General features: G+C 40.4%; 1 protein-coding gene and 1 pseudogene across 5 annotated transcripts in view; both read left to right on the top strand.

The window, feature by feature from the left end:
* The window catches only part of SLC11A2 (solute carrier family 11 member 2), a 68124-nt gene extending 54900 nt beyond the window's left edge, over positions 1–13224 (top strand). For 3 of the 5 annotated variants that reach the window (XM_066617482.1, XM_066617481.1, XM_066617483.1), the window contains exons 16-18: positions 365–418; positions 5561–5593; positions 10223–13224. In XM_066617482.1, coding sequence (XP_066473579.1) covers positions 365–418; positions 5561–5593; positions 10223–10315 — 180 coding nt within the window. In that variant the 3' untranslated portion in view covers positions 10316–13224. Of the gene's footprint in view, positions 1–364; positions 502–5560; positions 5594–10222 lie in introns of all 5 variants that reach the window. The other 2 variants (XM_066617484.1, XM_066617485.1) reach the window with 2 other exon arrangements.
* On the top strand, positions 8959–9078 carry LOC136642758 (5S ribosomal RNA; annotated as a pseudogene).
* Positions 13225–13418: the final 194 nt, after the last annotated feature.

Here is a 13418-nt window from a genome sequence, read left to right as displayed (position 1 = left end):
ATCCAAAATGACAGAAGCTAGTACATGGTCACCGTTCTCTCCCCATCTGTGATTTTTTTAAAACACATTTTTCTGTTTCCGAGGGTGGACTTGCACAATCCGCTTTTCTCTTATTCCTTGAGACCTTGGGTGCTCCTGCTTCTCTGTCAAGTAACGTTAAGACATGGTGATTTGTAAGGAGAAAGCAGTGGCGGTGAGAGGAGTAGTACTACACACACACGCACACAACCCTGTTTTGAGGGAAGGCCTTTGAACACTTTGGAATGATGCTCTGTAAATATTGTTGCTGCTCAAAAAATACTTGGCAGCAGCCAGGTAGTTTTTAAAATAAACTCATTGCTAATTTTGAACACTTTCCTTCCAGACTTGGCAGTGCTTAATTGCTCTCGGGGTTTCCTGCCTGGCCTGCGGGCACACGGTAAGAGTCACGAGAACCTTGCTTACTGAAGAGTCGCCTTCATCTCCAATTAACTAAATACTGGGTCTGTCTGTACACAACAGGTAGCCATCAGGGCCAGTGCGTTTCTATGGTTTACTGTGTGAACTAACACAAATGTATGTGCACTTTTGCACAGAGAATTAAGGTTGTTGTCATGATGTAGAAAAATCCTAGATGTACATAATGAGAAATATTTTTGACTGTTCTTTTCCTTGTTGATCCCCTATAATCACACTCAGAAGAATTGTCATTGCTGCTACTAAAACACCCACTTTTCAGTGTGAGAGCTGCTAACACTAAAATGCTTTCAGTTTTAACCAAGGGCATATCTTGTATTCTAGCTAGACTCATCCTGTTAATGGAAATCCTCTCTAAATCTTTCCTCTTTAAAAGGAAAAGATCATAAGCTATAAAATGAAGTTTCACCCAGTTTCAGCTGAGTGGAATAAAATGTGCATCACTTGATATATATGTGCTTCCTGGCTGAAGGCAAAAATTATTTGGTATCAAGTAAAGCATCTCGGTCTATACATTCAGCAGAATCAAGTGGTAAGGTTTTGCCCAAATTGGACAGTTGAGCCCTAGATGGGCACCATATGAGGAGGTTCCTCTTTGCACATAGAGAAATGTAATGGGAAGGAAAACGCTTGAAAACCAGCAGACAAGTGTTTTCATGAAGGAGCATTCAGACTTGCAACTTCCTTTCACCCCTTTCTTATCTGCATTCTGAAATGGTACAATCCAGGCAAATTGATTCTGCTGAATGTAGAAACTGGGCTTATGTATAGAAGCTGGCAAGCAAATCAAACTTCATCCAGTCCGATTTAACTAGGACTGGTTGATCACTCCTGATAGACCTTCAAGGAGTTGATCAGCTGTCTTCTCAATTCAGCTATCCGGATCAGCTGTCTTCTGATACCAAATGGCTTCTCTCCCAAGAAGAAACTTTAAGACCAGGGACTTCCCCAGCTAAGGTCCAGAAATGGCTTGTTGCCCTAGTGCTGCTCAGGTGGTCAGACTTGATTCTCTGTAGGACTTCTGTCTAAATGAAAATTGAGTGCCATGGGTTGGGGCGGGGGAGAATGGCCACAATAACTGTGATTATTGCTTGGCGCAGAAATGACTTGTTTATCTGATCAAGGCTAACTTTTTGGCTCTTGAGCTACCGTGTTTTCAGTGGGAACACCTCAGAATAATTCTAGTGCATGGGCGGAACTGTTTTCAGTTGGGAAACTGCTCCGTTGGAACACCTCAGAATAATTCTATGTGCTGGTGGGAATGTGCTTTCAGTTCTCTACAATCAAAAGTTTGTGGGGCAATAATGGTGTGGGTGTGTGTGTACACTTTTTCTCCTGGGTTTCCTCTGTATTGTGAATAATTTGGCCTGTGCATAAGCGAAGTGCTTCTATTGCTACGTAGTGTGCAATTCTGGTGGTCAGCAACAGGGAAAGAACATTGTGTTCAATGTGTACATATTTTTTTACATTTTTTGTGATTAATCCTTGTGCCTGCAGTGAAGTAATGTCTATATTACCCAGAATTCATTGGGTGAGAACCATGAGAGTTTCAAACGGGTTTGATAGTCTATTGAAGGAAGTTGTGTAAAACTTGGGAGGATAGTTTCAGTTTTTAGATCCAATTACAGGACATGTAACTGAATCTGAAACACATACAGTCTGTTATGCTGGTGTGTTGTAATTTTCTCAAGCCTAGTCTTTTTGTTGTTCTTGAATGGTTTTGCCTGCATTTCTGATTATTGCTTCACTTCCTTTAACAGTATTTGCCATAATGTAGTAAAATCTTCTAGATACCATTGCAGAGTTCACAGGGAGATAAGTATCAGGATAGCATTAAGAAGAATTTTTAAAATTTAAAATCCGTTGAGTGAGGTGAAGGTAATGTGTGTTTGGATTTAATAGTAAGGAGGTTGTTAGTAACAAGGAGTATTGTTCAGATGCGTTTCTCTGTCACCAGTTAAACAGAATTTGAAATCTTATAAGGTGCAGTGTGGTCTGAAAAAACCCTAAAAGGATACCTGAGAGTTGTGATTATGGGTCATGTCTATATTTCTTAAAGATGCACATGGTGCATCTTTAAACATGGTGGCACATAGTAAAACGGAGAATTGCGTCAAGCCATCCTTACTTACAGATCTTGTCGCTGACCTTAAATGTGACCTTGGTCTCCTGAAGTACAAGTTATATATTAGTATTTCTTAATTAGAATTAAGGTTCAGGTACCAGATTTTTTGCATCTGCCTTGTTAAATTGGTTTCAGATCCAGACACACCCAAATGAAACTGCTTTTGTTGGACTCTGAATGTACTAATGGTCTTTGTCATTACATACACATTGTAACTGTTCACCTTGATTTCAAGGGGTGGATGGGGTTACAGTCAGAACTGAAACACAGAGTATGTTGTTCAGGCCACCGTCTCAGCCCACAGCTACATTTTTGGTATTCATTCATTTGTGTGGCTCTTTTAAAACACTTATTTTAAAAAAGTTTAGAGTAGCCAATGCATTTTTGGAACCAGTTTGTCTGAGGTCTCATCACATTTCTGCCCCCCCTCCCCCCAAGTTACAGTTTTTAGAGGCAATTAAGATTTTGTTCTTCAAGTGTTTGTAGGCTTGAAAAAATTTCACATGTTGAATGGCAACTTTTTATGGTAACCTGTATCCTGTTTTGGACAAATCAAATGCCATATTTCAAAACACCATAAAGGAAATTCAAGTCCACTGAAACCTGTGGGCATAAAGGATACTTAACTGACCGCCAGACTGGACCAATCATCTCAGGCAGTGAAATTCACTGTGCGACACTACTGGCCTACATGGGAATAAAAACCAAAACCAAGGGGATGCTTAGCCTTCTGTGGCATTTTCCTTTTATGTCTCTTTCAAGTTTAAAGAAGCATGCAGCCCATAAATGTAGAAAATGTATTTAAACAAATCTCTGTGCTGTGTGTGGGTATTGATATTGTAGATACTAGGAGTGTGATGTGGGAATATTTAAGCCAGTTAAGAGCATTAAGTTATTTAAACCTGGCTAAAATGTTTTCATCTCTTATGTGTTGTGTATTTTGATAAATATGTAGAAGAATTCTTTTCTTGGGAGAAAATATATAATATAAAACTAAAATCTGAATGTGTGAAGACTGTCAAACTGGAATTTTTCTCTTGCTCCACAAAGGTGACAAAATGCTCTCCTGTACCTTGCACATAGTTCCAGATAAAACTACCTCCAAATAGCTAGATCAAGCATTAACTGAACAAGTTTTTGTTTACACAAAAGAATACTTTCCCTCTTTTTACTAATATATGTGCACCTTATAAGAAGCCCAAACTTGAAGTGGAGAGTGAACTCCAAAATACAGAATTTGAATTGTCTAATACCCAGTTTTAATTGTTGTTCATCCAATCACCCTACAACTGCCAGGTTTATTTATACTCGGCTACCTCTTTGACTGTCCTTTTTGGATATATAAAGAAAATGTTTAACAGCCATCCCACAACCCAAAACAACAGTTTTCATATGATGATGTACAAATCCTTGAATGTATGTCCTGCAGTTCACTAAAGCCTTTGCAGTGTCCCTAAAATTCTTTGTACAGTGCATGGATGGATGTCTTCCATTTTTGGGAGACTGATTTACCCTGAAGTTTGTTGGGGATTCATATTATTAACAATGGCCAGCAGCGCTCAGCAGCTTTACATTTTTTTCTTCTAAGCACTTTAACCTTGTAAATTCTTACAAAGGAGATGGATAGACCTGCCTCTTGGGTTGTCAGTTGCTGTCTGATGATGTTTGAATATGGTACAAGATTCTGGAAATCATAGCTGTGTAGCCATCATGTACTAAAACATCTATACTATGAGCATCTTAGCCTGTATGATCTGTGAAATGTCTATTTTTATCTACTACTTACCAGTCTGTATAAACTTTGATTTCAATTAAATGAATGGAACATTTTTCAACTTGGGTCTCGTTCTTTTTTTTAAAAAAGAAAAATTAATGTACGAACATTTATCTTAATGGGTAGTAGTATCATTCCAAATACAAACAAGGCATTTTATAGAATATATATAAAGGTGCTGCAGTGCAGAGAGCAGGCGATTGTCATCATCTGCCCCAGTTAACTTGAATGTGGAGGCATGTTACGCACATATCTGCAAGCACTCTGCCCCACTCCCATGCAGAGCTCCATGTAGAGATTTGTATTGCAGTTCTAGGTAGTCAGTGACTCATGCCCAAGGTGTAGTTCAGGAAGGTGAAGATGTAAAACAACAAGCCATTGAGGAGCTGGCAGAAGGAATAATGGCCAGGTATTCGGGCTCAGCCAGGGTCTAATCCAGCATCCTGTTTCCAACAGGAGCCAGCCAAATTCCTCTGGGTATCCAAAAGCTGGGCATGAAGATAATGGCCTGATTGTCCCGTGTCTAGTATTCAGATGCATACTACCTCTGTACAAACATGGTTCCATTTAGCTATCTTGGATAATGGCTGTTGGTGGACCTATAATCCAAGAATTTATCTAGGTCTTTTAAAAAAGTAAAAAAACCCAATTTTCTAGGCATTTCTGATCATGCAGAGGCAAATGAGTCTGCGTCTTAAGATGTATAAGGGGAGAACTGCCAGAGCTTCTATTGGTATTTGTCCTGGGAAGCATGAAGATAAAGAGCCCTTTGTTCAAGTTTCAACTTGGAAGAGGAGAAATTTACTGAACTGCATAGCGGTTGGGTGGCTTAATGGGTGCCTGACAAGTTGCTCCTGAAGGCCTGATTGATCCTGGCTGCCAATTGCCTCTCTCTAGTTTTGGGTCTTTTTTCCCTTCCTCTTGTGTTCCTTGCTATTACATATATCACAATACAGGGAGCTACTTCACTAACAACTTAAATTAGTAATTTCCTATTAACACGAATGGGAAGCGAATAAATTGCTTTGATCAATGGAATAGTAGTGTTCAGATAATTACTGCCATGTTGACAGAATCATTTTTAGTACAACATGGGCAAGCATTATCTTCTGGATTAACTCTGTCCTGGTCATCCTCTAGCAAATAACAGATCATTCATAAACTGATGTATTATGTGTTACGGGAATTTTCTCTTTTATTACAAGCTTTCCTTGCCAGCGTTAAGGGAACTGGAAGGTGTAAGTAATTATTTTCTACTAAGAAACTTTCAGCTTAAAAACTTCCTACAATATTAACAGCATGTAATGCATTATCATTTTTTAAACTCCTGGGAATCAATTTGGTAAGCTTTATTCTATTGAAAGCAACGAATCTGTCATTTTGATATACACCTTTTTATAATTTTAATTATATATTTAAAAATCTGGTTCTCAATTGTTAATGACCAAATTTGCATGTAGTAATTAAACTAATTATCAATGGGAAATCAAGACAGCAGCCCCTTAAATTATTTCAGCATTCTAGTGCAGATGTGGCAATAAAATGGAGAAATGAAGAACATTTGCCTATTTGGAGATCTGTTTAACATTCGATGTCTTTCCTACTTGGGAAGTTCATATTGCCTGTGTGCATATAGCCACATGTAACAGTGCACATGACTTACAGAGATTGTTTCACATTTGTGATAACTGTGTGGGAAAGTCATATGTAAAGTAATATTTAACCTGTTCCTGTAAGATTTTCTTGAGGTGCCAATTTAGGGCCCAATCCTATCCAACTTTCCAGTATCAGTGCAACTGCAGTGCAGCCCCAAGGTAAGGGAACAAATGTTCCCATGCTTGAGGAGACCTCTGTGACTGCCTCCCCACCGCAGGATGCAGTGCACAGCTGCACCAGCACTGGAAAATTGGATAGGATTGGGCCCTTAATTGGCAATTAACTGGAATATTTGTATCTAGGTTAGGTCCAACTCTGTGATTTTAAAAATGTCAGGAGTCTGTCTTGATCCATTGTGTTCCAGTGCTCACAATAAAGATCTAATCCTTCAGTTGAAATGAATAGGAGAAGTTCTTATAGTTTAGAACTCTGCATTTGCAGCTATTTGTTGAATTTAGGTGGTCATCTGGTAGAAAAAATATAAAGAACAAGCAATTTTACAAAGCAAACTGCAAACTTAAATCACACTAACTTTTTAAAAACAATAAGTTTTTGTTTTAATAATATAAGTAATAATAATAATAATAATAATAATAATAATATTAAAAAATATAAAAAAATAAATAAAAGAAAGGGAGAGAGAACTGTAGCTTAGCTAGGAAAAACCCAGAATGATCACTCTAGTTCTGAAATGGAGATAAATGCATGGGAGAAATAGCAACAGCAATGTGCTTTAAACAAGAGTTTTGTGTAACATTCAAGTTGAATGAACATATTGTGGCATAAGCTTTCATGGGCTATTACAGGCCACTTTGTCAGATGCATGAAATAGTCGCCTAAAGTGTGTGTGGGGGGGGACTCCACAGGCAGAGAAGATGGTGTCGTTAGTGACTACAAAATGATGTCAAAAGGTTGAGCAGTGCAAGAAAAAGTAGCAGGTGCATTACAGCACTATGAGCAACATAATGAATATAGAATAACTGTCAATAGATATAAGAGCATAAGAAACCTTGCTGCCTCAAGCCAAGGCCCTTCTAGTCCAGTGTTCCATTTCCCATAGAGGACCACCAGCTGCCTCTGGGATGGCCACAAGCAAACAGATGCAGGGAAGCAATGGCAAGAGGGGTATGCCTTCAACAGTTATTCAGGGAACACTGTCTCTGAGCGTGGAGCTTCAGCATAAAGCCATTGTGATGGCTTTAACTTTAACCTGTGTAGATGTCATCTACTCCCAACTAACCATCACTGGTGCTGAATAGGCATAGAAATATCAATGGTGTGTAAGCAACACGGTATCTCGATGTGTATATGGTTGACTGAGATCTGTTCTTTCTCAGCTGCTATTCCTAAATACTTCTCCTTTGCCAGATATCTGCTAATGACATCTATCTCTAGATCAGGGGTCTCCAAACCCTGGCCTGGGGGCCAGACCGGCCTGCAGCAAGCCTCTTTCCTGCCCATGGCCAACCTCTTGTCCCCTGAAAGTCTCTGGCCCGCTCAACTGAACATGACCAGAACTGTGCTCTGATTGTGTCTGGAGGGTGTTCTGAGGGCCAGAGAGGTTGAATGAATGAGCCCATTCATTCATTTATTCACTCATATAAGTTCCACCTCTAATTTATTTATTTAAATTTTATATTTAAAAAAATTTTCTGGCCCTCCAAACCACGCCAGATATTTGATGTGGCCCTCTGGCCAAAAAGTTTAGAGACCCTTGCTCTAGACACATAGGTAGAGGCCTTTGAGAAATACTAGAAGGTCATTTCTGTGTTAGCATTGATCTACATCTGAACTACTCAATGCAATAGGTTCACTTTATAGATGTCACAGTACAGCTATGTTAATGGGCATGCATAAACCATCTGATATGGAGAAATAATGTCCTTTTTCTCCAGAAAAAGGCAAACACCTGAAAGATTTACAACAGGCATTCTTAAAGCCATAGTGCTTACCTGAAGGAAGAAAAAAAACAGATCAGCTAAGCCAGTCATCCATGACAGAATAGGCTTAGCAGCAAAAGTTTAAAGAACACCATGCCCTCTGCTGCTTCCAGCTAAAATCACTCCAGTGCAGCATTGATGCTAGGTGGAACAGATTGCCAAATAGAAGAGACAAACCCAGGAATGAGACCCTACCACAAATGCCAGCACCAATTTATTCTTCAAAATAATTCAAGCAACACTATCACGGGGCCAAACAAAAATCAGACATACTATCCAGGGCTCCTTCCGCTGTGTATCATCTAACATTACATACATTGCCTCTGCCATTGATGCCCTGCTGCCATTCATGTAGGCCAAGCAGGTCAGTCTCTTCTCAAGAGGATCAGTGTACAGACTGGGACATTGAATGTGCTAGCGCACTCAACAACTGACAGAGGAGCCTTTTGAGCTCCCAGGGCTTCCTCTAGCTGCAGCCTTTAAAAGTCTCTGCGCCAATTATTATTATTAACAGTATTTATATACCGCTTTTCAACTAAAAGTTCACAAAGCGGTTTACAGAGAAAAATCAAATAACTAAATGGCTCCCTGTCCCAAAAGGGCTCACAATCAAAAAAGATGCAAATGAATACCAGTAGACAGCCACCAGAACAGACAGTGCTGGGGTGAGGTGGGCCAGTTACTCTCCCCCTGCTAAAAAAAGGAGCACCCACTTGAAAAAGTGCCTCTTACCCAATTAGCAGGGGTGAAACAAAAGTTTCAAAACGGCAACTCCAGCATGAAGCTGACTGAATTCATTAGCAAATCTGGCAGTGTGGAACTTGGGTTCAATAGAGGCCAGGAGTGGTAGCTCACTACGGAAGGTATCAGGCCCCTTTTTAGGCATGTGTTTGTACCATTTATCACCAGTGGCTGGTGACCAGGGGTGTCTCACATCCACATTGTTTGGCTCTTGTACTGCTTTATTTGGATTCTATGTTCATTTGTGCTCTGCGTAGTACTGTAAAGGGCGCAGCAACTGTTACCCTGCACATGCCCAATCTTGTCTGATCTTGGAAGCTAAGCAGGGTCAGGCCTGGTTAGTACTTGGATGGGAGACCGCCTGGGAATACCGGGTGCTGTAGGCTTATACCATAGTCTTTCGAGACTGAAGGTTGCCAACCAGTACTGTAAATGACTCATCTGAAACCCTAGAGAGCTACAGGCAGCTAATGTAGTCCAGAGGTGGGCAAAATTAGACCTAGAGGCCGAATACAGCCTGCAAAAGCCTCCAGTCCAACCCTCTTTCTGCTCCCTGGTCCATGGCAAACAATCTGGTCCTAAGCTCCTTCTTCAATGCACATGAACACACACCAGTGCTGGCTGCCCAAATGTAGCAGCCTTGCTCCCAGATGCAGTGTGCACATGAAAGAAGTCAGCAGGTATATATGCCAACCAATTGTGCCAGAATCTGGCATGAGCAAGCATATATCCTGTCTGGAAGCCATGCAGGTTTGAAATGGTGGAGCAAGAAAGGGGAACTTTATATTTTCCACCCTAGAATTTCTTCAGTTTAAAAAGGGGTGCTTACAAGGACCAAAAAGTGGGCAGTAGTGTGTGTGCGTGCTTACAGAGCTGAAATCAAAGTTGTGATGGAAATGATAGCAAATATACATTACAGCCCTCTGTGCAATTTCCAGAGCCCTTAAGTCAAAAGATTTGCCCACCCCTGCTATTGAGAGTACTAAACTAGATGGACCAATGGTCTCACTCTGTAAAAGGCAGCTTCATACATTCAATTTGCTTTCTCTGTATAGACAGAGTCTATAAAATACTCCTTGACTTAGATGGCAGCTTCATCCATCTGACAAAGTGAGCTCCAGCCCACAAGAACCAATGACAAAATGGACTGCTTAGCCTTCAAAGTGCCAGGAAGCTTCTTGCTGTTTTTCCTTTTTTCATTTTTGCTTGCAACAGACTACCATGATTATCCTTTAGAATGTCTCCAAGGAAAGGAATCTAGAGAAACAAAGCAATATTTAAAAAACATAGGGTCATGCCACATTGACTTCAGCACTGGCCATCAGCTTGGCATTGGGGCACACATAGATGCTAACATTGCTCTGAATAGGAATAGGTTGTCCATCTAGAGTTGAGAGACCTTTCCTTCCCAAATGCCTGCACCTCTTTAGAGGCTGGCTCCCCTTTGGGAAACCTTATAGTCTGATTTCAACTGTTCTTGGCTTTCAAAACAGCATTCCTAATCATGGCCTTCTTTTCTGTCTTCCCTAGTATCATCTGGGACTCACTGCTCACCCTGAACTCTTTCTTCTCAACAACGTGGATGCCGATTCCATTGTGAGTCCCTCTGAAACGCAGAAGTAAGAACATGATGTGGGGAAAAAGCCCTTTTATGCTGCACAAAACCAAGTTTGGATTGGGACAGAAGCAAGCGTATGGTCACAGACTGCAACTGGAGTGGAACTTTTTCCTTGTGAGAGGGAGCACAAGGGAGAGGATGGAAAAGGTGCTATTTAGGATCAACTGGTACATTGCAAAGTAGACTTCTTAGGAGGCTGTGAGCAGGTTCAATTGGGAAAGCTGTTGAATACTGAATAACTGTTACACAAACATAACCTAATTTGCACCATGAAGGAGGTACGTATGTGTAATGGTGGCAGACCAGGGATTGAAAGCACAGGTCTGTTGTCCTCACATATATTTCAGCTCCAGGTCTGAGCCTTGTTTTTAGGTGCTCTATGGGTTTGTTATATTTTTGTTGTTTTTTAAATTATTTGGGGTGATTAAATACTTCTCCCTGGGGAAAATGATGGTTAGACTTCTGCTTGATCCAGACTGGTATCTATCTAAGGTAGAAATGATCAGACACTCCCTCTCACCCTCAGATTTCTGGTACACTAATAGAGGCTTATCTGAACATTGAGAAATATCTTGTAGACACTGAAATCAGAATGAGCCATTCTCATCCAAATGAAGAATTTAAATTTGTATTTAGCCCAAAATACACCCAGCATGGTTTTTCTGAGCCTCCCTGTTACCAGGTTGGGACACAAACACTCTAGCCTTCCTCATGAGCTGAGAAATCTGTTCTAAACAGAATTCCAACTCAGAATCCTCTGGATTCATATGTTTAAAAACACTAGTGCCTGTTGTTTTTTTTATTATTCTATTTTTTTGACATGCAGAACAGTTTTCTAGTCCTCATGGTATGGCATAGTGTTTAAAAAGCTACAAGCTGTGTTAGCTAAAAGCTCTCAGATTAGGAGGGGCTTTTCAATCCATATGAGATGTTTCCAACTTTTATAAGTCCTTTTTCCTTGCTCTGGACTCTAGTTCCAATTCCCTGCCTCCACTTTCTAGCTTTCAATATCCTTTCCTCTCTCTTTTCCTTCTACTACCGCACAACTTTTTGGTTAAGGTAGAATTGCAAGCATAACATGGGTAGTGCAGTCTCAAATCAGCTGATGCTTTTAGCCCCTGCCAAACAGACTTTGCTTTTGATTTCTTAGGAAAAATACCAAATAGTTGCATAAATAGTTGTAACTTGCCTCACTTATTCTGCTGCTGGCAAAGTTGCAGAATCTGGCTTCTCATGTTACAGGACTGTGATTTTGATCTGTAGAAACCTATGGACCCTTTTTGCTCTTGTTTTATACAAGTACAGTAATATAACAGCATATCAGGTACACTTTAGATTTTAATGCAAAGCAATACAGAAACTATGCAAGTACAGTATAGGTTAGTTCTTGAAGTGCTCCATTAGGATTTCACATGGTCCTGGGAAATTGAGTACAGAATTGAGTACAGAGTACAGAAGCTCATCACTGGAATCACCTGTGTGATTCCACTTTCACTTTCTGCAGGCTGGGGAGCCCTGCAGACACTCATGCAGGGCTCCCTGGACCCCAGGACAGCTGCTGCAGGGACAGGTGAGTGCATCCCAGTCCCTGCAGCCCCCCCTTAGCGATGCGATCCCGAGGATTGTGTCGCTGCCTCCTCCCTGCCTCCTTGCTGCCCCCGCCCCTTAAGGGGGCAGAGGCCAGGGTCTTCAGGCTGGGGCATTGCAATGCCCCAGTTTGAAAACCACTGGCCTAAGGTTACAGTCCTCTGCAATTAGTAAGTTACTTGTTAACTTGTTAGTAAACCCCACCAAACTCAGTGGAACTTGCTTAGTAAACACACCTAGGATATTTTACTGCTTTCCTATCTACCTTACACAGGACCACATATTTGCCTCAGGAAGCACACTGCATTTACTTGCTCAAATTTGTGTGCTAGGAAAGAGCTTCTCACTCAGCTTGGAATTTTAGGAATTCTCATAGAGGTCTGGTCTAAAACATTCCTTACAGTACATTGGAGGTATGCTACAGGCAGACCATTATGCTACAGGTAGACTGTACTTTCTCTCTGGGAGATTCTGCACTTAGGACACTTTTCCCATTGCTTTTAAAGAGAGAGGCTTGCAACTACTCATGAAGAAACATAGTTGTTGCCTTTTAATGGCACAATCAATGAATAAAAAGATGCACAGCCACCGATACCCCAACCTGAAACACATCCCCTTAAAAAAAAATCATTGGTTCCATTTGGAATCATGTTATTTTCAATGGAATTCACTTAGAACTGCTGCATTTCTGTTCTTTATTCTGTTTCATTATTCCATTCTACATTCAGAGCTGGATGAAAAGATCATCAAGCAGACTTGAGGCCCAAGACAGATATAATAATAAAAGAGAGCAAATGGTGCAAGATGAAATGACAGCTATACCAGCGAATGGAATGTTCTCATTGGACAGTCTCACCCTTCCTACAATAGTGCAAAACTGCCTGAGTATTGGGGGAGAGATTATCTTGGTGACATCACAGGGGAGCTGATGATCAGAAGCAAACACTTCTGTTTGTATAATTTGCCGTACTGTTTTTCCCCCCAGAACTCAACCCTTGAGAAGAATAGGTACTTGTGAATGGAATGTGGTAAAGATGCTTTCCAGGGTAGCCCCACTGTTCTAAACACATTACGTGTGTCATCACTGCAAGGTGTACTAAATGTTTGCAGTTGTGTTAAAAAGATTCAGCAGAGACTGCTCTTTGGTGTCAGGCAGTATTAAGAAATATATTTCCTATCTATGCTCCGTTACAAACTTTATTCTCCCTTCTAGTTTTTATGATTTTTGTTTTATATTTGGCACTAATTTATTTTAAATATATTGGTCAATATTTGATTTTGTTATTTTAATGAAGGTCCAGATTTTCAAATAAATATATCAGCTATATACCTCTTTTCTGATTTTTCATATATTACTGAATCTCAGTTCATACTGCCTATCCTGGTTTTATGATATAAAGCATGTCTTTTTTTTTTAACTTGATGAGGTTGTTTCTTGTACAAAGAATGACTGATGTTCTAACAGCTTAATAAAGCTCCATTGTACTTTGTCCATGGTGACCCATCATCAACAGGGGTGAG

This window comes from Tiliqua scincoides, chromosome 2 (assembly GCF_035046505.1).
Source record: "Tiliqua scincoides isolate rTilSci1 chromosome 2, rTilSci1.hap2, whole genome shotgun sequence".
NCBI lineage: Eukaryota > Metazoa > Chordata > Lepidosauria > Squamata > Scincidae > Tiliqua > Tiliqua scincoides.
Note: the sequence above shows the minus strand (reverse complement) of the source record. Positions and strands in the feature narration are given on the sequence as shown.